A 24,290-nucleotide genomic window follows, 5' to 3' on the forward strand; every position below is an offset into this window, starting at 1 on the left:
TACCGCAAACCGTCATCGGTTTGTCCATTGGACTTCCTAACCTATTTATCTCGACCACCCGATCTTAATCGGATGGTCCAGATGCCCCTAAAACCCAACCCGCTGCTATATATACCAAACTCAACCCTAAAATCTTGCATCTGTCCCATCCACCCGCAGTCGCCGCCGCCTCCCTCTGTCTCGGCATCCATGACGACAACGAGCAGCCTCCGACCATCTCTGCTGTATTTCAGCGCTAGCCAATCCAACCCAATCCATCCATCCAACCTGCCGCACCCAACCCACGAGATCCTCCATTGCCGCTGGTAGGATCTTCACAGTTAGCCATCTCTCTCTCTGCTTCTCTGCCCGTGTTTTTCCTCTCTGAATTTTTCCTCTATCTCATCTCTCCCCATGAACCAGGAACAGGCAAACGGCCATGGACATCATTGCCGCTCGAATCCTCCTCCGCCCCGCCTCGTCCTCCCGCCGGTGAGCCGAACCGCCGTCCCATGCTCTCTGTTCTTCCTCGTGCTCCTTCCCATCTCCTTCCTCCTCTGATCTATCTCTCTCTCTCTCTTGGTTTTTTTCCCCTTCTCTGTCAGGGAGCGAACTCAGCTCGCAGCTACAGGAGCCGCCATGGCCAGCGTGGCCAGCTTCCGCTGCTGCAGGCTGCCCCGGCCGCCCCAAGGATCTCCTCGCCGGAGCTCCACCAGCAGGTAGGCCGGTTGCACGTCCTTCCCTCTCCCCTCGGGTCTCTCTCTTCCTCTGAATTCTTTCTCTCGCTGGTTCAGGAACATCGTTGTTAGCAAGCAGGAGTTGGACCTCTCCCATGTGCTCGTGCGTCGGATCGAGCTCCTGTCGCGAGGAATGGATGCCCCAGTCCTGGAACAGCCCATCCCTGCTCTCGGTATGGATCGCCTCGCCCTGGATCCGCCGACCATCGCTCTGTTCGTCGCGTCGCGCAGCCCAGCAACCTGCATCTGAAACAGAGTTGTTCTGTCTCGTTTTGCAGTTTCGTCAGTTAAGCGTGCGTGTATGATACTTCTCGCGCAGTCATCGTTTGTGTACTAAAGTCCACCGTAGCCCAGCTGGTCAGCGCCCTGGTGACCCACCGTGAGGTTCATCAAGTCTGCAGTCGTTCCATGGAGACGATAGTGTATCTGGCCTAGTGGCCAGTGCCACAATTAGTTCCCCAAGCGACCAGGGATCGAATCCCTGGCAGCCCTTTTATTATTTTGTTGCTTTGATCTTTTATGAGTAGAATAGCTCGCCCAGTGCCCATCATAGTAACCCTGCGCCCTTTGGACCTGCGGGCATGTGTTCTGTATGGGCCCGTTTTAGTTCTTCTTTCTTTTCTACAACCTATAATTTTATCTTCTTTTTTTAGAAAAAATGATTTGTTTTTCAAGTGCTCGTAGATTATCAACCGTGCATCGGATTAAAATGATTTCAACATGTAAGTTTCTTAGAATTTTCCGTAGTTTCTCAAAAACCAACTTTCATGCATGATAAAATTACATAAACGTGTTGTTTGCTTCAGTTTGCGTGTCGATATGTTAGAAGCGGTTTAGGACGTAGTTATTTAACCGTACCTCCGTTGGAGATGTGCCATATATATAAATGGGCCAGAACGATGAGAAACACGTGAACCACTTTGTTTTGCTGTTTAACAAACTTAAAATGTGATTAGGACAAATCTGGACAGAATTAGAATTTAGCACGTGGGGTCGTTTCGGAGATGCTAGATGTCGTTTCCGGCCTCATTTAAAATGCCTAGATAGGTAGTTTAATTTGTGCTTCACCCCTTGCCATGTTAACAAAATTTTAATATTGACGTGTTAATAATCGGGATAGAACTAAATAATTAACGTGGAGTTTCGTCAATATGCAACTCGTTGCATATTGAACTCCACTTAATGTGTAGTGTTTGATTGTCGTGAATTGTCATGCCGTGTCTTGCATGTTTTCAGCTGCTCATGCATCATTTGTGTTGTTGCATCGTGTGGTGAATTCTGTGTGTTGATTTGTGTTTCCGGTTTGCTTCGTCTCGATAGAGTTCCGCAGCGTGTCGGATTGTGAGGACCCGTTCGACTACATCGGTTCGTCTACTTCACGGAGGCATTCTTCTTCCAAGCGGGATCTCAGGCAAGATGACCATTTCCCCATATACCATTACTATTATTGCCATGCTAGTTTTTATCGCTTCTATTGATTATGTCTCGTTGCCTACCACCTGTTAAATATCAGCCTCTCAACAATGCCATGAAAACCTTCAACCTGTTCAACCTAGCAAACCACTGATTGGCTATGTTACTGCTTGCTTAACCTTGTTGTTAGCGTTGCTAGTTGCAGGTGCAGATGCTTCCATGCGAAAGCATGGGTTCCTTGTTATATCACCATATTAATGCTATTTAATTTAATGGACCTATATACTTGGTAAAAGGTGGAAGGCTCGGCCTTTCTAGCCTGGTGTTTTGTTCCAACTTTGCCCCCTTAGTTTCCGGCTATCGGTGTTATGTTCCATAAATGAGCGCTCCTAACACGATCAGGGTTGTTATGGGGACCCCCTTGATAATTCGTTTTAGATTAAAGCTGGTCTGGCAAGGCCCAACTTTGGTACTACATTTGCCTAATAACCTAATAATAATGCATAGGGACCCGCCGGCACCCGCGGACTAATTTAATCAACCCCCGGGCCAGTGCTCCTCATGAGTGTTGGTCCACCCACCTAGCAGTCGGCGGTGCCACCACGGGGCAACTCGAGGTTTGGTTCCCGTCCACTTTGCATAGACGGTGTGTCCTGAGAACGAGATGCATGCTCCTATCAGGTTCGTCGACACACCGGGTGGCCTTGCTGGATTAGTTTTACCTTCGACGAGATATCTTGTGCATCGGGATTCCGGTGATGCTTTGGGTAATCTCAGAGTTGAGGTTTTCCACTAGGGAATCCGACGAGATCGCGATCTTCGTGATTGAGGATTTCTATGCGGCTTGTGGTAATTTGTGATGGACTAGTTGGAGCACCCCTGCAGGGTTAAATCTTTTCGGAAAGTCGTGCCCGCGGTTATGTGGCAACGTGGAAACTTTGTTTAACACTGGTTCTAGATAACTTGAAGTTAACTTAATTAAAATATGCCAACTGTGTGCGTAACCGTGACTGTCTCTTTCGTGAGTTCTATCTCCGATCGAGGACACGGTGGGGTTATGTCTGATGTAGGTAGGTGTTCAGGATCATTCATTTGATCATCAGTAGTTCACGTCCGCTATGCGTAGATCTTCCCCCTTTTATTTCCTGTACTCGTAAGTTAGCCACCAAATATATGCTTAGCCGCTGCCGCAACCTCACCACTTAACCATGCCTCACCCATTAAGCTTTGCTAGTCTTGATACCTTTGGAAATGAGATTGTTGAGTCCCTTGTGACTCACAGATTACTACAACACCAGTTGCAGGTACAGGTAAAGGTTTCTTGACGTGAGCGTGTTGATTGTTCATTTGGAGTTGCTTCTTCTTCTTCGTCGTCATCGATCTAGGATGGGTTCCAGGCCGGCAGCCTGGGATAGCAAGGATGAACGTCGTTCTTCTTTTGTCGTTTGTTTTCATCCGTAGTCGGACCCTGCTCTTACTCGTGACGGTTATGTAATCTACTGATGTGACTCTGATGTAGCTTGTGGCGAGTGTAAGCCAACTCTGTATATGTATCTCTTCTTTTCAGTACATGTACTTGTAACGATATCCATTTTTGCGACACGACAAGATGCGCTTCTATCCCTGACGAGAGCTTCGTGCCAAATTGAGGATAGGGTCGCATTGTAATGCCCCAAGTGTAGGACTTTCCCTTCTTGTAACCTTCCATGTGGGGGCTACCTTGTCAGAGATCTTGATGATATCATTTTGTGCCATGAATTCATGTGTGTTCCCTAGTGCTTACTTCCCTTGCATGCATGAATTACATATCATTCCTTGCCATACTTATGATTGCATGCCATGATCATGTTGCATTTGAGTCTAATGGGAGTAGTGTTGGGGTGTGTGAGTGCATGTGATCTTGCTAGCATTAAATGGTGGTGTTGCACTACCTTGTGATGCATGTGATAATGGTGTGTGTGATGCAAGAGGGTGTGCTAGCCTTTGTAAGCTCTTGCCTTTTAACTCCTTTTCCCTCCTATTTTTATTCTTGTCAAAATTCCTTCTTCCCAAAGATGATTCTAAAATGTCTAGTGGTGTGATAAATTCAAAATAGTAGCTTAATTACTGTATTGCATTTACTTCAAACATCACCAAATATTGCTTGTCTATTTTTCCCTACTGGGCCATTATTTCTTAGGTCTAACAGGATCCTCCTTTTATTTTTTTAACCCAGTAGTTATTTTGGATAATAGATTTTTTCCTTTCCTTCCCTGGGTAGCTAATTCTTTCCCTGGCCCATTAAGCTTTCTCCCGTGCTGGCCCAGTTGGACTCCACCCCTGGCGACAGAGCCCACTGGCGAGCGCTCCTTCTTCCTCCCGACGTCACCCCTGTACGACGCGCGCTCCACCTCTCGATTACTCTCTCTTTGATCCAGCGGCTCGAGCTCGCCTCCCGAGACGTTAAAGAGAAGTCCGGGACCCCCTCCCTACGCCCTAGGGTTCCCACTCCGTTTTTCCCCAGCGCCGCCAGAGTCCTCCTGCCCTCGTTCTTCCCTGGTAAGTAACAGAGAGGAAGCAGAGAGAGAGAGAGTGCAGCGCCTCCTTCGTCAACCGCCGATCCGTCGTCTCCGGCACCGGCCGCCATGTCCGGGGGCTCGGGGCGGCTTCCTCCGTCCCATTCCCGGCGCTAGGACCCCGAGGAGCGCCCCCCCCCCCCCCCGGTCGAGCTCGTCCCCGTCAACGGGGCGAACCGGGCGAACAGCGTCAGCTCCTCTTCTTCGCCTCCGGCGTTCCTCCGTCCCGTCCGGCGCCCCCTCTTCTCCCCAAGGTGAGGCCCGCTGCCCAGTGCTTCCTCCTCCTCGGTCCGGTCCAGATCCGCGGCGGGGTCGTCGTCTTCTCTGCCGCCGTTCGCTAGGAGTCTGTTATTGTGTGTATGTGCAGAGTTCGAGAGTTTAGTTTGTTGCTGTTAGATGTATGGGTTGTAGCAGGGGCTTCCTCCCCCCCCTCTCGGTAGTAGCGCCAGGGTCTGGGATCGAATCCCAGCAGCCCCTGATCTATTATTTTTTTTGCTTCTGTTTTTTTTCTCCCTGCCAGGTTCTCTGTCGCGTGCTCCCAGGCGGGCATGAAGTTCCGGCAGTTGCAGTTCCGGCAGCCAAGCGGAGTCCTTTTCCCGCGCTCAGGGAGAAAATGGATCCCCCGAGAGTCCCGCGGGCCCCGCTGTTGGTTTCCCCTGCCGGTGGTGGCCGGGAGTGGCGCCGCCAGCGTCCTCGGGTCCGGCCGCCGGCGGGATGCTTCTCGTGAGATGCGTGTGTTTCTGCTTTACCTTCTAGCCTTAGCCAGACTCCGGTTCGTAGCCTGGTGGTAGTTTCTCTCGGTCATATGCATGCGCCTGATGAGAGGTCTAGGGATCGAGTCCCCCCCTCGGCGCCTTTCTTTTGTGGATCTGGATGGTTTATTTGCATCAGAGGGCCTGCCATCACCTTACCTTGCATCTCTCCTTCTCATGTCAACAAGTAGTGCCGCAGCGCAGTGGCGTGAGTAGGTGGTGCTGGACACCAGGGTCTGGGATCGAATCCCAGCAGCCCCTGATCTATTGTTTTTTTTGCTTTTGTTTTTTTTCTCCCTGCCTTTTTATTTCTGTGTCCGAACTCCTACACTTGTGTCTTTCAGTTTTTGTTCCCTGTTGTTTTTATTTTAAACACTCCTACGCAGTGGTGATTGCTCCTGTTCCTGCTAGAATAGTGGTATAGATTTAGTTGTGAGTATGTTTTACATACTAGGGGTGATAAATAGTTTTGCTAGCCGGTGATGCTTATAGTGGTTGTACCTTGGTGATGAGGAGCCAACCTTGATTAGGGCATGATGCTAGATGCCTTGTTAAATATGGGTGTAGTGTGTGGAGCTGATTAGTTGCCCTAGCTACTCTTGCAAAGCCCTAGCTTGTGATCTTTAGTGTGGGCTAAGGGATCTGGTAGTTTTATTAGCTTGCTTTGATATAGTGGGGTGTGGGTGCCTCCCCCTCATCACATGTCTTGAGGTGAAGGGTAGCACTAGATAGCTATGTATGTTAGCATGTGAGGGTGTGGATTGTTGTGGTAGTTTGCATATTGATGGTGACATGAATACTAGGAAGATCCTAGTGATGCTTGTGAGAGTGTGCACCATCACATGCCCATATGTGGGAGGTGTGCATACTCTCTTGTTAGACAAAGATTTCTTATGTGTGAGCTTGATGCTAGTGCTTGAGTGGAATTGTGTGTGTTGGAGTTGTTGATGTGCATGACACAAACATGGGGTTCAAACCCCCATGTCACTTTGTCATTGTGCACATGAAACCCTCCTATGTAGTTGTCATCTTAAAAGCATACCTTATGGATTTGCATTTTCATTTTGTTGGAAGTTTGGGCTTTGTTTCCATGATATAGATGGAGCCCAAAGGCATGGGTTTTGGTGTGTTAGTTGTAGGGGTTTGTACTCAACACCATAGTGGTGTCAAACACCTCTTGGGAACATGTGTGTGCAAACTATGTCTAGACAAAGTGGGCATGTGGCTGTAAAAAAATTCCAGATTTTGAACTCTGAAAATTTCACTAAGTCCGGGATGCTGAAAACATTTTCTTCCCCTGTAGGCAAGGTTGTTCTGGTCATTATGTGGAGAACTGGACTTAGTTCAGTGCTAGTGTTTTGAACCTGGTATGTTTGTGAAGCTTCCTGTCAATTTTCAAGTCATTTGGAGTCCAGTAGCTTGCGTTTTGATTGATGTCAAAAAGCTTCAGAAGAGAAACAGAAACTCAGGTGCAGGAATTTTCACTAAGTCCCTGAGAACTGATGGTTTTGGGAAAGTTTGTGGCCTTGTATCTTCTAGAGTTTAATTCCTTTTGCTGTGATTCTTGCTGGAGCTTGTAGTGTTCTTGGTTGGCAACAGCCACATATATTATTTGTCATATTTGAAGACCTGTAGCTATGTTGCATGTTGCTCACAAACAGCTAAGATGCAGAAACTGGCAGATTGCGTAGTTTTGACTTTTTGTTCAAAGTTTGTGTTCAATTGTAGTTGGGGTGTTCTACCTTGCTCCATTTCATTCATGTTGGATTAATATGTGTCTTGGCAACCTGGGAACACCAGATTTGTGCCAATTGTGTGTGTGGTGATGAATCTTTCACGCAGGGCTTCATATCGTGTTTCGTTGATTCCCGTTGATCCGTAGCTCCGTTTGCAAAGTTCTTTACATGGTTTTGCACCTTTTTACGAGATGCATCTGTTCATATCATTCCCATGCATGTCCAAATAGTTTAGTGCAAAGTTCTGTCCAGGAACTTGTTGTAGTTTATCTTGCTTGTGCTAGTGTTAAAAATAGTGGTGCATGCTCAACTTTCATCTCATGCATCATGTGATTGTTGCATTTTGTGGTGCTGCTGTTCATTGGCTGTTATTTTTGTGTTGGGTAGCACCGGGAGCGGAGACCGATTACGTGGAGTCAGGAGAGTACGTGCAGGACGATCCAGAACCATTCCAAGCTGAGGATATCACAGGCAAGATGACATGACCTTGATCCCATATCTAGACTTGTTATGTTAGTTTCGATTCCATGTTATTGCTCGCTGCCTACCACTGAAAATATATTGCCTCTTCATATGCCATGAGCCCAAACACCTTACTCTTTCCTAGCAAATTTGCATGGCTAGGTAGGCTTGCTCAGCTACTAATGTTAGCATTGTTAGTTGCAGGTGTTTATAACTCATGAGTTGCCATGAGCTTGATATCATTATATTAATTTATGTTATTTAATTAATGTATCTATATATTTGGTAAATGACGGGAGGCCTAGCCTTTTGCCGGGTGTCTTGTTCCGTTATTGCCGCCTTAGTTACCGGTTACCGGTGTTTGATTCCATAATGATCGCTCCTAACACGATCGGGGTTGTTATGGGGACCCCCTTGATAAATCGCGTAGTGTTAAGGCTTGTCCGGCAGGACCCAACATTGGTACTATTTGCTAATCACTTAATAATAAACTGCATAGGGAATAGCTACCCCGAGGTTTCTTAATCAACAACCCGGGCCAGTGCTCCTCATGAGTGTTGGACCAAACCAGAGCAGCTTATTACGCTCCCCGGGGCAACTCGGAGTTTTGGCGTGGTAACCATCGCTCATCCGGCGTGTCCTGAGACTGAGATACGCGGCTCTTATCAGGGTCGTCGACACGTCGGGAGGTCCTGCTAGCCTTGTCTTACCTTAGCGGTATATCTTGCGTATAGGAATTCCGGTAAAGCTTTGGTTTTCCCCAGAGTTGAGGCTTTCCTCTAAGGAATCCGACGAGATCACGAGATTCGTGATAGAGGATGACTTTGCGGCCTGTGTTCGTTTGTGATGGACTAGTTGGAGCACCCCTGCAGGGTTTAATCTTTCGGAAAGCCGTGCCCGCGGTTATGTGGCAACTTGGAATATTTTGTTAACATCCGGTATTAGAAAACTTAAACATAAACTAATAAAACATGCCAACTGTGTGCGTAACCGTGACTGTCCCTTCGAAGATCTCTCTTCGATCGGGAACACGGTGGGGTTATGAATGCCGTAGGTAGGTGTTCAGGATCACTTTCTGATCAAGTATTCACGATCGTTAGTATAGAACACTGTCACTTCTCCTTTGCGTATGCTAGCCACTTATTCAACCTTAGGATGCAGCAGCCTGAAACACTTCACCCCTTCCTTACCCAATAATATGACTAGTTCTGACACCAAGGTCTTAGATTGCTGAGTCCCCGTGACTCACGGATTCCTCCGAAACTCCCAGCAGGTACAGGTACCCCTGAGGCAGATGATCCCGACGGCACCCAGTTGGCGTGGCAGTACGACGAGGAGACAGATCGCCTTTATGTGAACTATCCAGAGGACTGAGCCGTGGTCGTGATCGTGGGCCTGCAGCGGGTAGCATAGCATTTTCCTTGTTTTGTAGTCCGTACCGGAACTACCTTGTTTGTATCTGCGTTGTACTCTGTATTTTAATAAGAAGACAGTTGAATCCCAGATTGTCTACTTTATTTATTATCATGTGCTATGTTTACTTGCTTGCAAAACACTTAGATGCGCTTCTTTCCTATTTGGGGGCCTCGACCCCCAGATCGGAAAGGACCGCATCTTGGTCGTTACAAGTTGGTAATCAGAGCCTTACGACCATAGGAACCTTTGTGTGATCGTATTTGGCCGAGTCGAGTCTAGTAAATGTTTTGGGTCTTAGTTATATCGGAGAGTAGGTTTCATTTTTCTCCTCTTGTTTGCTCTGGTGAGGCTTCCGTCTTAGGAAATCTTTAACTCTACTCCTTTTCCCGCTCAAATTTTTTTTTTTAGGATCACGCGGGTGTTTGTGAAATCTATATGATTTTGATGTGACGGAATCGTGTCCTGGTGCCTCCTATCTGCTCTAAGTATCAGGGGAGTTGAGCTCCAGGGATTATCGCGCACATCGCCATCATTCAGATTTCTGAGTACCTAAGAACGGAGGGTGTTCGTTATTGCTTCAATACGGGTAGTGGTGAGATAACCCCGACGTCCCCAGTACTGGTGTAGATTGTTCGGGGGTACTACCACACTTTGTATCGTTGTGATCACGAGGATCTGTTGTAGACGAAGGTCCGAGATGCTGGTTGGGTGTTGAAGGGTGTGATACAGGTGACGGTTTAGATTAGGAGTTGTGTGAAATACTCCTTGTATCCGTGTGCCTGATTACATGACAACTATTTCGGGAATTCATAGGTGGGATATCTGGTAGTATCTTATAGGACTATCTTCCTACAAACGCTTGATTGAGGTTTGGGAAATCTCGATCTTATGTTTGTTCCGAGCAGTTCTAGCTCACGCTTGTTTGCTGTGGCCCCTTATCGGAATTTTGTCGTCTGTTACTTTGAGAATGCACTCTTGCTATGTTGTGGAGTGCAATGCTAAGTTCTATTCAGATATTCTATCTTTTGATTCAGCTTATCGTCAAATATTCTGTGGACTAATATGTTGTCCGTTTTCAGGATGGCTCCACCAACTCGTCAGACCCCAGCGCGTGAGGATATGCCGCCTCCACCTCCTCCTCCGCCACCGCCGCCGCCTCCTCCTGCAGAGGCCTGGCAGGCGATGATGGCAGCTACCAATGCAAATACTCAGATGCTGTTGCAGTTGATCCAGGAGAGAGCCAATCATCAGCAAGGCAATTTCCAGCAGGGTGGCAATCACTACGCCAGTCTGAGTCAGTTCCTGTCAAACCAGCGTAGGACGTTCACTTCTTGCGACCAGCCGTTTGACGCGGAAGATTGGATCCGTGAAATGAACAAGCATTTCGAGTGTAGCAATGTGCGTCCAGAGGATTATGTCAAGTTTGCAACATTCCAGTTGAAGGGGCAGGCTTCTATTTGGTGGCAGCAGCTTAAGGACTCCAGAGGTGGCAGGGTGATGTCTTGGGACGAGTTCTGTCGTGACTTCAGGTCCCACTACATTCCATCCAGTTTTGTTGAGGAGATGTGTGAGAAGTTCACGCGCTTGAAGCAGGGCAGCAATTCTGTGTACAAGTACAATGTTGAGTTCCACGAGCTCGCCCGGTACGCATTGCAGGATGTTCCGGATCAGAAGAGCAAGATATACCAGTTCAGGGGTGGCTTGAAGGAGGATTTGCAGTTAGCACTCGCTTTGCACGATCCTGAGGAGTTTGGCAAATTCTATAACTTAGCTCTCAGAGCAGAGGCAGCCTTGCTCAGGGTGGAGAACTCCAAGAAACGTTTCAGAGATTCCAGCTCTTCCTCGACTCAGGTGGTTCAGAAGCAACAGAGGTTTTGGGTTTCTCCTCCTCCTCCTCCTCGGCACTCTCAGCAGCCGAAGCACTCAGGTGGACGTGGTTCTTCCTGCCCACCCAACCCCGGATTCCAGCAGAGATATCAGCATCAGAAGCAAGGGCCTCCTCAGATTCAGTTCCGGCAGCCAGCAGATGTCACTTGTCACAAATGTGGGCAGAAGGGTCACTATGCCAACAAATGCACTTCTCAGCTCCGTCTGCCGCCGCCTCCTCCAGGAAAACCTCCTAGCAACGCTCTTGTGAAGTTCAACCCCAGATCAGCTCGAGTCAACATGGTGAATGCAGCTGAGGCAGAAAATTCTTCGGATGTGATCATGGGTAATCTCCTAGTCAATCATTTTCCTGCTAAAGTCTTGTTTGATTCTGGTGCTTCGCATTGCTTCATCTCCAAGCCTTTCTTAGCTAAGCATGATATTCTTGCAATTCATTTGGATAGTCCCTTCCGTGTGGTTTCTCCGGGCATGCGTATGAGTTCGTTCATGATGGTTCCGGATGTTTCTATCAAGTTGGACAATTATGCTTTTCTGGCGTCTCCTATTGTCTTGGGCAAGTCCGACATTGATTTGATCCTTGGTATGGACTGGTTGGCCATGAATAAGGCATCAATTGATTGTGAAGCTAAAGAAGTGAAGCTGACCCACTCTTCGGAGGATGTGATTATATTCGCGGCGCGCGATCACACAGTCCGCTTGTTCTCCTTGAATGAAAAGGGTGAGATCAATCCCATTGAGCAAGTTCCAGTAGTCTGCGAATATCAGGACGTGTTTCCTGAAGAGTTGCCAGGGATGCCTCCGCACCGTGAAGTGGAGTTCGTCATTGAGCTTGAGCCAGGCACAGAGCCAGTGTGCAAGAGGCCGTACAAGCTGGGTCCAGAGGAGTTGAAAGAACTCAAGAGACAACTCGATGAGCAGGAGCGTTTGGGTTTGATCAGACCAAGCTCGTCTCCGTGGGGATGTGGTGTTCTGTTTGTCAAGAAGAAGGATGGCACGGAACGACTGTGTGTCGATTACCGCCCATTGAATAAGAAGACAATCAAGAACAAATATCCGCTTCCGAACATAAATGAGTTGTTCGAGCAGCTGAAAGGTGCTAAAGTATTCTCCAAGCTTGATCTCAGAATGGGCTATCATCAGATTCGCATTCGTGAGGAAGACATTCCAAAGACGGCTTTCAGGACCAGTTTTGGCTCATATGAGTATACGGTCATGTCTTTTGGTCTGGCTAATGCTCCTCCAACTTTTTGCCGATTGATGAACTATATTTTCTCGCCATTCAAGAATGAGTTTGTCTTGCTTTATCTCGATGACATTCTGGTTTTTTCTGAGGATGAGGAAGAACATGAGAAACATCTCAGGTTGGTGCTTGATAAACTGAGAGAATACAAGCTGTATGCCAAGTTTTCCAAGTGCGAGTTCTGGCTGAAAGAAGTGGTGTATCTTGGGCATATTATCTCTGCTGAGGGCATTAAGGTTGATCCGTCCAAGGTTCAGGCCATTGTTGAATGGGAACCTCCGCAGAATGTGAAGCAGCTTCGAAGCTTTCTCGGTCTTGCCGGATATTGCAGAAGATTCGTTGAGAACTTCTCCAAAATCGCCAAGCCGCTCTCTAGTCTTCTTCAGAAGGGTGTCAAGTATGTGTGGTCTCCAGAGTGTCAACTGGCTTTTGATACACTCAAAGAGAAGCTTACCTCCACTCCGGTATTGGCTCCTCCGGATGATTCCAAGCCGTACCAGGTCTTTTGCGATGCTTCTCTTCAGGGTTTTGGTGCAGTCTTGATGCAAGATAGGAAGGTGGTTGCTTATACCTCCAGGCAGCTGAAGCCTGCGGAGAAGAACTATCATGTGCACGATCTCGAGCTAGCAGCTGTTGTGCATGCCTTGATGACTTGGAGACATCTCTTGTTGGAACGTAAGGTTGAAGTGTTCACCGATCACAAGAGCCTCAAGTATATCTTCACTCAGCCTAACTTGAATCTTCGGCAAAGACGTTGGGTGGAAATGCTCCAGGATTTTAATCCGAGTGTTGAGTACACGCCAGGCAAGGCAAATGTGGTGGCAGATGCATTGAGCAGGAAAGCATATTGCAACAGTCTGATTCTGCAACCTCTCCAGGCGGGTCTTTCTGAGTCTTTCAGGAAGCTCAATCTTCAGCTGGTTCCTCAGGGTTTTCTTGCGAACCATCAGATCTCTCCTACCTTGGAAGATCAGGTCAGAGCAGCTCAGCTACTTGATACTATGGTGAAGAAGGTCAAGATTGGTGTGGGAAAGAGTCTTCCCAAGTATAAGTGTTTCACTGTGGATGCCAGGGACACTTTGTTTTTCGAGGACCGCCTTGTCGTCCCGAAAGGTGATCTCAGGAAGGTGATCATGGAAGAAGCTCACAATTCTCTGCTTTCTATTCATCCGGGATGTTCTAAGATGTACCATGACTTGAAGCAGTCGTTCTGGTGGACCCGTATGAAGCGTGAAATTGCTCAATTCGTCAATGAGTGTGATGTATGTCGAAGGGTGAAAGCAGAACATCAAAGACCAGCGGGCCTCTTGCAGCCTTTGCCGATTCCCGAGTGGAAGTTCGATCACATTGAGATGGACTTCGTCACAGGGTTTCCGAAGTCCAAGAAGGGCAATGACGCTATCTTCGTCGTCATCGACAAATTGAGTAAAGTGGCGCATTTCCTTCCAGTCAAGGAGTCCATTTCAGCAGCTCAGCTGGCAGAGTTGTACACCTCGAGGGTTGTCTCGTTGCACGGTGTACCTATGATGATCTCATCAGATCGCGGGAGTATCTTCACTTCCAAGTTCTGGGACTCTTTTCAGTCTTCTATGGGCACGAAGATCCGCTTCAGCACAGCGTTCCTGTTGGAATTATGCCCTAGAGGCAATAATAAATGTATAGTTATTATTATAATTCCTGTATCAAGATAATAGTTTATTATCCATGCTATAATTGTATTGAATGAAGACTCATTTACATGTGTGGATACATAGACAAAACACCGTCCCTAGCATGCCTCTAGTTAGCTAGCCAGTTGATCGATGATAGTCAGTGTCTTCTGATTATGAACAAGGTGTTGTTGCTTGATAACTGGATCACGTCATTGGGAGAATCACGTGATGGACTAGACCCAAACTAATAGACGTAGCATGTTGATCGTGTCATTTTGTTGCTACTGTTTTCTGCGTGTCACGTATTTATTCCTATGACCATGAGATCATATAACTCACTGACACCGGAGGAATGCTTTGTGTGTATCAAACGTCGCAACGTAACTGGGTGACTATAAAGATGCTCTACAGGTATCTCCGAAGGTGTTAGTTGAGTTAGTATGGATCAAGACTCGGATTTGTCACTCCGTGTGACGGAGAGGTATCTCGGGGCCCACTCGGTAATACAACATCACACACAAGCCTTGCAAGCAATGTAACTTAGTGTAAGTTGCGGGATCTTGTATTACGGAACGAGTAAAGAGACTTGCCGGTAAACGAGATTGAAATAGGTATGCGGATACTGACGATCGAATCTCGGGCAAGTAACATACCGAAGGACAAAGGGAATGACATACGGGATTATATGAATCCTTGGCACTGAGGTTCAAACGATAAGATCTTCGTAGAATATGTAGGATCCAATATGGGCATCTAGGTCCCGCTATTGGATATTGACCGAGGAGTCTCTCGGGTCATGTCTACATAGTTCTCGAACCCGCAGGGTCTGCACACTTAAGGTTCGACGTTGTTTTATGCGTATTTGAGTTATATGGTTGGTTACCGAATGTTGTTCGGAGTCCCGGATGAGATCACGGACGTCACGAGGGTTTCCGGAATGGTCCGGAAACGAAGATTGATATATAGGATGACCTCATTTGATTACCGGAAGGTTTTCGGAGTTACCGGGAATGTACCGGGAATGACGAATGGGTTCCGGGAGTTCAACGGGGGGGGGGGGGGGCAACCCACCCCGGGGAAGCCCATAGGCTTTGGGGAGACACACCAGCCCTTAGTGGGCTGGTGGGACAGCCCCAAGGGGGCCTATGCGCCAAGAAAAAGAAATCAAAGGAAAAGAAAAAAAAGAGGGAGGAAGTGGGAAGGGAGGGGGACTCCTCCCACCAAACCAAGTCCAACTCGGTTTGGGGGGGGGAGTCCTCCCCCCCTTGGCTCGGCCGACCCCTTGAGGGTCCCTTGGACCCCAAGGCAAGGTCCCCCTCCCTCCTCCTATATATATGGAGCAATTAGGGCTGATTTGAGACGACTTTCTCACGGGTGCCCGACCACATACCTCCATAGGTCTTCGTGCGCGTAGGAAATTTTTTGTTTCCCATGCGACGTTCCCCAACAGTGGCATCATGAGCTAGGTTCATGCGTAGATGTCTTCTCGAGTAGAACACAAAAGTTTTTGTGGGCGGTGATGTGCGTTTTGCTGCCCTCCTTAGTCTTTTCTTGATTCCGCGGTATTGTTGGATTGAAGCGGCTTGGACCGACATTACTCGTACGCTTACGAGAGACTGGTTTCATCGTTACGAGTAACCCCCTTTGCTCAAAGATGACTAGCAAGTGATGGTTTCTCCAACTTTAGTTGAATCGGATTTGACCGAGGAGGTCCTTGGATGAGGTTAAATAGCAACTCATAGATCTCCGTTGTGGTGTTTGCGTAAGTAAGATGCGATCCTACTAGATACCCTTGGTCACCACGTAAAACATGCAACAACAAAATTAGAGGACGTCTAACTTGTTTTTGCAGGGTATGATTGTGATGTGATATGGCCAACGATGTGATGTGATATATTGGATGTATGAGATGATCATGTTGTAATAGAAATATCGACTTGCACGTCGATGGTACGGCAACCGGCAGGAGCCATAGGGTTGTCTTTATACTAACATATGTGCTTGCAGATGCGTTTACTATTTTGCTAGGATGTAGCTTTAGTAGTGATAGCATGAGTAGCACGACAACCCCGATGGCAACACGTTGATGGATGATCATGGTGTGGCGCCGGTGACAAGAAGATCGTGCCGGTGCTTTGGTGATGGAGATCAAGAAGCACGTGATGATGGCCATATCATGTCACTTATGAATTGCATGTGATTTTAATCCTTTTATGCACCTTATTTTGCTTAGTACGACGGTAGCATTATGAGGTGATCTCTCACTAAAATTTCAAGACGAAATTGTGTTCTCCCCGACTGTGCACCGTTGCTACAGTTCGTCGTTTCGAGACACCACGTGATGATCGGGTGTGATAGACTCAACGTTCACATACAACGGGTGCAAAACAGTTGCGCACGCGGAACACTCGGGTTAAGCTTGACGAGCCTAGCATGTGCAGACATGGCCTCGGAACACATGAGACCGAAAGGTCGATCATGAATCATATAGTTGATATGATTAGCATAGGGATGCTTACCACTGAAACTATACTCAACTCACGTGATGATCGGACTTGGGATAGTGTAAGTGGATCATGAACCACTCAAATGACTAGAGAGATGTACTTTTTGAGTGGGAGTTTAGCATATAATTTGACTAAGTTGAACTCTAATTATCTTGAACATAGTCTAAGTCCACTTTGAATATATTTGTGTTGTAGATCATGGCTCACGCGAGTGTCATCCTGAATTTTAATACGTTCTTAGAGAAAGCTAAGTTGAAAGATGATGGAAGCAACTTTGTAGACTGGGCTCGTAATCTTAAGCTAATCTTACATGCTGGGAAGAAGGATTATGTCCTTAATGCTGCGCTAGGAGATGAACCACCCGCTACGGCTGATCAGGATGTTAAGAACGCTTGGTTAGCACGTAAGGAGGACTACTCAATAGTTCAATGTGCAGTCTTGTATGGCTTAGAACCGGGACTTCAACGTCGCTTTGAGCGTCATGGAGCATTTGAGATGTTCCAGGAGTTGAAGTTTATCTTTCAGAAGAACGCCCGGATCGAGAGGTATGAGACCTCCGATAAATTCTATGCTTGCAAGATGGAGGAAAACTCGTCTGTCAGTGAACATGTACTCAAGATGTCTGGGTACTCAAACCGTCTAGCTGAGCTGGGGATTGAACTCCCGCAAGAAGCTATCACTGACAGAATCCTTCAATCACTGCCGCCAAGCTATAAAGGCTTTGTGTTGAACTACAACATGCAAGGGATGAACAAGTCTCCCGGCGAGTTGTTTGCGATGCTGAAAGTCGCAGAGTCTGAACTCCGTAAAGAGCATCAAGTGTTGATGGTGAGCAAGACCACTAGTTTCAAGAGAAACGGCAAAGGCAAGAAGGGCAATTCGAAGAAGAGCGGCAAGCCTGTTGCCAATCCGCCAAAGAAACCCAAGGCTGGACCTAAGCCTGAAACAGAGTGCTTCTATTGCAAGGGTATGGGTCACTGGAAGCGCAATTGCCCCAAGTATCTGGCAGATAAGAAGGCGGGCAAAGAAAAATCAGGTATATTTGATATACATGTTATTGATGTGTACTTAACCGGCTCTTGTAGTAGTGCCTGGGTATTCGATACCGGTTATGTTGCTCACATTTGCAACTCGAAACAGGAACCGCGGAATAGACGAAGGCTGGCGAAAGACGAAGTGACGATGCGCGTAGGAAATGGTTCCAAGGTTGATGCAATCGCCGTCGGCACAGTGTCACTTCAGCTACCATCGGGATTAGTGATGAACTTAAATCATTGTTATTTAGTGCCTGCGTTGAGCATGAACATTATATCTGGATCTTGTTTATTGCGAGACGGTTACTCTTTTAAGTCTGAGAATAATGGTTGTTCTATTTCTATGAGTAACATCTTTTATGGTCATGCACCGAATGTGAGAGGATTGTTCATATTGAATCTTGATAGCGATACGCATATACATAACATTGAGACCAAAAGATTTGAGTAAACAATGATAGCGCCATATTTTTGTGGCACTGCCGCTTGGGTCATATTGGTGTAAAGCGCATGAAGAAACTCCATGCTGATGGACTTTTGGAGTCACTTGACTTTTATTCACTTGACACGTGCGAACCATGCCTCATGGGCAAGATGACTAAGACTCCGTTCTCCGGAACAATGGAGCGTGCAAGTGACTTGTTGGAAATCATACATACCGATGTATGTGGTCCAATTAGCGTGGAGGCACGCGGCGGATATCGTTATTTCCTCACCTTCACTGACGATTTAAGTAGATATGGTTATGTCTACTTGATGAAGCACAAGTCTGAAACATTTGAAAAGTTCAACCAATTTCAGAGTGAAGTGGAAAATCATCGTAACAAGAAGATCAAGTTCCTACGGTCTGATCGTGGGGGTGATGATCTGAGTTTCGAGTTTGGTGCTCACTTAAGACAATATGGAATTGTTTCGCAGTTAACACCGTCTGGAACACCACAGCGTAATGGTGTGTCCGAACGTCGTAATCGTACTTTGTTAGAGATGGTGCGATCTATGATGTCTCTTACTGATTTGCCGTTATCATTTTGGGGTTATGCATTAGAAACAACTGCATTCACTTTAAATAGGGCACCATCAAAATCCGTTGAGACGACACCATACGAACTGTGGTATGGCAAAAGGCCAAAGTTGTCGTTTCTTAAAGTTTGGGGATGTGATGCTTATGTCAAAAAGCTTCAGCCTGAAAAGCTGGAACCCAAAGTGGAAAAATGCGTCTTCATAGGTTACCCAAAAGAGACAGTTGGGTACACCTTCTATCTCAAATCCGAGGGCAAAGTGTTTGTTGCTAAGAACGGAACTTTTCTCGAGAAGGAGTTTCTCTCGAGAGAATTGAGTGGGAGGAAGATAGAACTTGACGAGGTTGTCGAACCTCTCATCCCTCTGGATTGTGGCGCAGGGCAAGGGGAAACCTCTGTCGTTGCGACGCCGGTTGAGGAGGAAGTTAATGATGATGATCATGAAACTCCAGTTCAAGTTTCTGTTGAACCACGCAGGTCGACGAGATCACGCGCTGCTCCAGAGTGGTACGGTAATCCCGTCTTATCAATCATGTTGTTGGACAACAATGAACCTGCAAATTATGAAGAAGCAATGGTGGGCCCAGATTCCAACAAATGGCTAGAAGCCATGAAATCCGAGATAGGATCCATGTATGAGAACAAAGTGTGGACTTTGGAGATACTACCTGAGGGCCGCAAGGCTATTCAGAACAAATGGATCTTTAAGAAGAAGACGGACGCTGACGGTAATGTGACCGTTTATAAAGCTCGACTTGTGGCAAAGGGTTTTTCACAAGTTCCAGGAGTTGACTACGATGAGACCTTCTCACCCGTAGCGATGCTTAAGTCCGTCAGAATCATGTTAGCAATAGCTGCATTTTTCGATTATGAAATCTGGCAGATGGATGTCAAAACGGCGTTCCTTAACGATTTCCTTAAGGAAGAGTTGTATATGATGCAACCCGAAGGTTTTGTCGATCCTAAAAATGCTAACAAGGTGTGCAAGCTCCAGCGATCCATTTATGGACTGGTGCAAGCATCTCGGAGTTGGAACAAACGCTTTGATGAGGTGATCAAAGCATTTGGGTTTATACAAGTGGTTGGAGAATCTTGTATTTACAAGAAAGTGAGTGGGAGCTCTGTGGAGTTTCTAATATTATATGTGGATGACATATTACTGATTGGAAACAACGTAGAGCTTTTGGAGAGCATAAAAGGTTACTTGAATAAAAGTTTCTCTACGAAGGACCTAGGAGAAGCTGCTTACATTCTAGGCATTAAGATCTATAGGGATAGATCAAAACGCCTGATAGGACTTTCACAAAGCATATACCTTGATAAAGTTTTGAAGAGGTTCGAAATGGAACAGTCCAAGAAAGGGTTCTTGCCAGTTTTACAAGGTACGAGATTGAGTAAGACTCAGTGCCCAGCAACTGATGAAGATAGAGAGCATATGCGCTCCGTCCCCTATGCTTCAGCCATAGGTTCTATTATGTATGCGATGCTGCGCACTAGACCGGATGTTAGCCTGGCCATAAGTATGGCAGGTAGGTTCCAGAGTAATCCAGGAGTGGATCACTGGACAGCGGTCAAGAATATCCTGAAGTACCTGAAAAGGACTAAGGAGATGTTTCTCGTGTATGGAGGTGACGAAGAGCTCGCCGTAAAAGGTTACGTCGATGCAAGCTTTGACACAGATCCGGACGACTCTAAGTCGCAAACCGGATACGTATTTATTCTTAATGGGGGTGCAGTAAGCTGGTGCAGTTCCAAGCAAAGCGTCGTAGCAGATTCTACATGTGAAGCAGAGTACATGGCTGCCTCGGAGGCGGCTAAGGAGGGTGTCTGGATGAAGCAGTTCATGACGGATCTTGGAGTGGTGCCAAGTGCACTGGATCCAATAACCTTGTTCTGTGACAACACTGGTGCCATTGCCCTGGCAAAGGAACCAAGGTTTCACAAGAAGACCAGACACATCAAACGACGCTTCAACCTCATCCGCGACTACGTCGAGGAGGAGGACGTAAATATATGCAAGGTGCACACGGATCTGAATGTAGCAGACCCGCTGACTAAACCTCTTCCACGGCCAAAACATGATCGACACCAGAAATGTATGGGTGTTAGATTTATTACAATGTAATTCACATGGTGATGTGAAGGCTAGATTATTGACTCTAGTGCAAGTGGGAGACTGTTGGAATTATGCCCTAGAGGCAATAATAAATGTATAGTTATTATTATAATTCCTGTATCAAGATAATAGTTTATTATCCATGCTATAATTGTATTGAATGAAGACTCATTTACATGTGTGGATACATAGACAAAACACCGTCCCTAGCATGCCTCTAGTTAGCTAGCCAGTTGATCGATGATATTCAGTGTCTTCTGATTATGAACAAGGTGGTGTTGCTTGATAACTTGATCACGTCATTGGGAGAATCACGTGATGGACTAGACCCAAACTAATAGACGTAGCATGTTGATCGTGTCATTTTGTTGCTACTGTTTTCTGCGTGTCAAGTATTTATTCCTATGACCATGAGATCATATAACTCACTGACACCGGAGAAATGCTTTGTGTGTATCAAACGTCGCAACGTAACTGGGTGACTATAAAGATGCTCTACAGGTATCTCCGAAGGTGTTAGTTGAGTTAGTATGGATCAAGACTGGGATTTGTCACTCCGTGTGACGGAGAGGTATCTCGGGGCCCACTCGGTAATACAACATCACACACAAGCCTTGCAAGCAATGTAACTTAGTGTAAGTTGCGGGATCTTGTATTACGGAACGAGTAAAGAGACTTGCCGGTAAACGAGATTGAAATAGGTATGCGGATACTGACGATCGAATCTCGGGCAAGTAACATACCGAAGGAGAAAGGGAATGACACACGGGATTATATGAATCCTTGGCACTGAGATTCAAACGATAAGATCTTCGTAGAATATGTAGGATCCAATATGGGCATCCAGGTCCCGCTATTGGATATTGACCGAGGAGTCTCTCGGGTCATGTCTACATAGTTCTCGAACCCGCAGGGTCTGCACACTTAAGGTTCGACGTTGTTTTATGCGTATTTGAGTTATATGGTTGGTTACCGAATGTTGTTCGGAGTCCCGGATGAGATCACGGATGTCACGAGGGTTTCCGGAATGGTCCGGAAACGAAGATTGATATATAGGATGAACTCATTTGATTACCGGAAGGTTTTCGGAGTTACCGGGAATGACGAATGGGTTCCGGGAGTTCACCGGGGGGGCAACCCACCCCGGGGAAGCCCATAGGCTTTGGGGAGACACACCAGCCCTTAGTGGGCTGGTGGGACAGCCCCAAGGGGGCCTATGCGCCAAGAAAAAGAAATCAAAGGAAAATAAAAAAAAAGAGGGAGGAAGTGGGAAGGGAGGGGGACTCCTCCCACCAAACCAAGTCCAACTCGGTTTGGGGGGGGAGTCCTCCCCCCCTTGGCTCGGCCGACCCCTTGAGGGTCCCTTGGACCCCAAGGCAAGGTCCCCCTCCCTCCTCCTATATATATGGAGCAATTAGGGCTGATTTGAGACGACTTTCTCACGGCTGCCCGACCACATACCTCCATAGTTTTTCCTCTAGATCGCGTTTCTGCGGAGCTCGGGCGGAGCCCTGCTGAGACAAGATCATCACCAACCTCCGGAGCGCCGTCACGCTGCCGGAGAACTCTTCTACCTCTCCGTCTCTCTTGCTGGATCAAGAAGGCCGAGATCATCGTCGAGCTGTACGTGTGCTGAACGCGGAGGTGTCGTCCGTTCGGTACTAGATCGTGGGACTGATCGCGGGATTGTTCGCGGGCGGATCGAGGGACGTGAGGACGTTCCACTACATCAACCGCGTTCTCTAACGCTTCTGCTATACGATCTACAAGGGTACGTAGATCACTCATCCCCTCTCGTAGATGGACATCACCATGATAGGTCTTCGTGCGCGTAGGAAAATTTTTGTTTCCCATGCGATGTTCCCCAACAGTTCCATCCTCAGACTAGTGGTCAAGTGGAGAGAGTGAATCAAGTTCTTGCAGACATGCTGAGAGCCTGCGTTATCTCGTTTGGCATGAAGTGGGAGGATTGTCTGCCTTTCGCGGAGTTCTCGTATAACAACAGTTATCAAGCTAGCTCTGGCAAGGCTCCGTTTGAGATTCTCTATGGCAGGAAGTGTCGTACTCCGCTCAACTGGTCCCAGACAGGCGAGCGTCAGATCCTTGGCAATGATATGATAGAAGAAGCTGAGGAGATGTGTCGGATCATTCGTGACAACCTCAGAGCAGCGCAGTCCCGTCAGAAGAGCTATTACGATAGCAAGCACCGTGACATGTCGTATGAGCTGGATGATTTTGTCTACCTCAAGGTGTCGCCTATGAAGGGTATGCAGCGTTTTGGCATCAAAGGCAAGCTTGCGCCTCGTTTCGTTGGTCCGTTCAGAGTGGTTGGCAAGAGGGGTGACCTCGCGTACCAGCTCGAGCTTCCGTCAACCTTTTCTAATGTCCATGATGTGTTCCATGTTTCTCAGCTTCGGAGGTGTTTCAAGAACCCCGAGCGCACCGTGCATCTTCAGGATATCGATCTCCAGCCTGACCTCTCTTATCGCGAGCATCCAGTTGCGGTTCTCGAGGCGACTGAGCGCAAGACCCGTAACAAGTCTGTCAAGTTTCTCAAAGTGCAGTGGTCACACCATTCCGATAAAGAGGCTACGTGGGAACGCGAGGATCACCTCCGTTCCGAATTTCCCGATTTCTTTCAGTCTTAGATCTCGGGGTCGAGATCTTCTTTGTAGTGTGGGAGAGTTTGTAATGCCCCAAGTGTAGGACTTTCCCTTCTTGTAACCTTCCATGTGGGGGCCACCTTGTCAGAGATCTTGATGATATCATTTTGTGCCATGAATTCATGTGTGTTCCCTAGTGCTTACTTCCCTTGCATGCATGAATTACATATCATTCCTTGCCATACTTATGATTGCATGCCATGATCATGTTGCATTTGAGTCTAATGGGAGTAGTGTTGGGGTGTGTGAGTGCATGTGATCTTGCTAGCATTAAATGGTGGTGTTGCACTACCTTGTGATGCATGTGATAATGGTGTGTGTGATGCAAGAGGGTGTGCTAGCCTTTGTAAGCTCTTGCCTTTTAACTCCTTTTCCCTCCTATTTTTATTCTTGTCAAAATTCCTTCTTCCCAAAGATGATTCTAAAATGTCTAGTGGTGTGATAAAATGTGCTTGTGAGGGGGTGCAATTTTTCTGGTTTGATTCCTTGACTTTAGTGGTGCAAATAAATTCAAAACAGTAGCTTAATTACTGTTTTGCATTTACTTCAAACATCACCAAATATTGCTTGTCTATTTTTCCCTACTGGGCCATTATTTCTTAGGTCTAACAGGATCCTCCTTTTATTTTTTTAACCCAGTAGTTATTTTGGATAATAGATTTTTTCCTTTCCTTCCCTGGGTAGCTAATTCTTTCCCTGGCCCATTAAGCTTTCTCCCGTGCTGGCCCAGTTGGACTCCACCCCTGGCGACAGAGCCCACTGGCGAGCGCTCCTTCTTCCTCCCGACGTCACCCCTGTACGACGCGCGCTCCACCTCTCGATCACTCTCTCTTTGATCCAGCGGCTCGAGCTCGCCTCCCGAGACGTTAAAGAGGAGTCCGGGACCCCCTCCCTACGCCCTAGGGTTCCCACTCCGTTTTTCCCCAGCGCCGCCAGAGTCCTCCTGCCCTCGTTCTTCCCTGGTAAGTAACAGAGAGGAAGCAGAGAGAGAAAGAGTGCAGCGCCTCCTTCGTCAACCGCCGATCCGTCGTCTCCGGCACCGGCCGCCATGTCCGGGGGCTCCGGGCGGCTTCCTCCGTCCCATTCCCGACGCTAGGACCCCGAGGAGCCCCCCCCCCCCGT

At 47.3% G+C, this 24,290-nt stretch overlaps 1 protein-coding gene across 1 annotated transcript; it reads left to right on the forward strand.

Annotated features, from left to right (window-relative positions):
* The first annotated feature begins 393 nt into the window (after positions 1 to 393).
* Positions 394 to 1,021, forward strand: LOC123431212. Its single transcript, XM_045115039.1, has 4 exons — positions 394 to 530; positions 673 to 698; positions 774 to 889; positions 995 to 1,021. Exons 1-4 carry the CDS (start codon positions 394 to 396, stop codon positions 1,019 to 1,021), a joined length of 306 nt encoding a protein of 101 aa, XP_044970974.1.
* The last annotated feature ends 23,269 nt before the right edge of the window (positions 1,022 to 24,290 follow it).

This window comes from Hordeum vulgare, chromosome 2H, assembly GCF_904849725.1.
Source record: "Hordeum vulgare subsp. vulgare chromosome 2H, MorexV3_pseudomolecules_assembly, whole genome shotgun sequence".
Taxonomy (NCBI): domain Eukaryota; kingdom Viridiplantae; phylum Streptophyta; class Magnoliopsida; order Poales; family Poaceae; genus Hordeum; species Hordeum vulgare.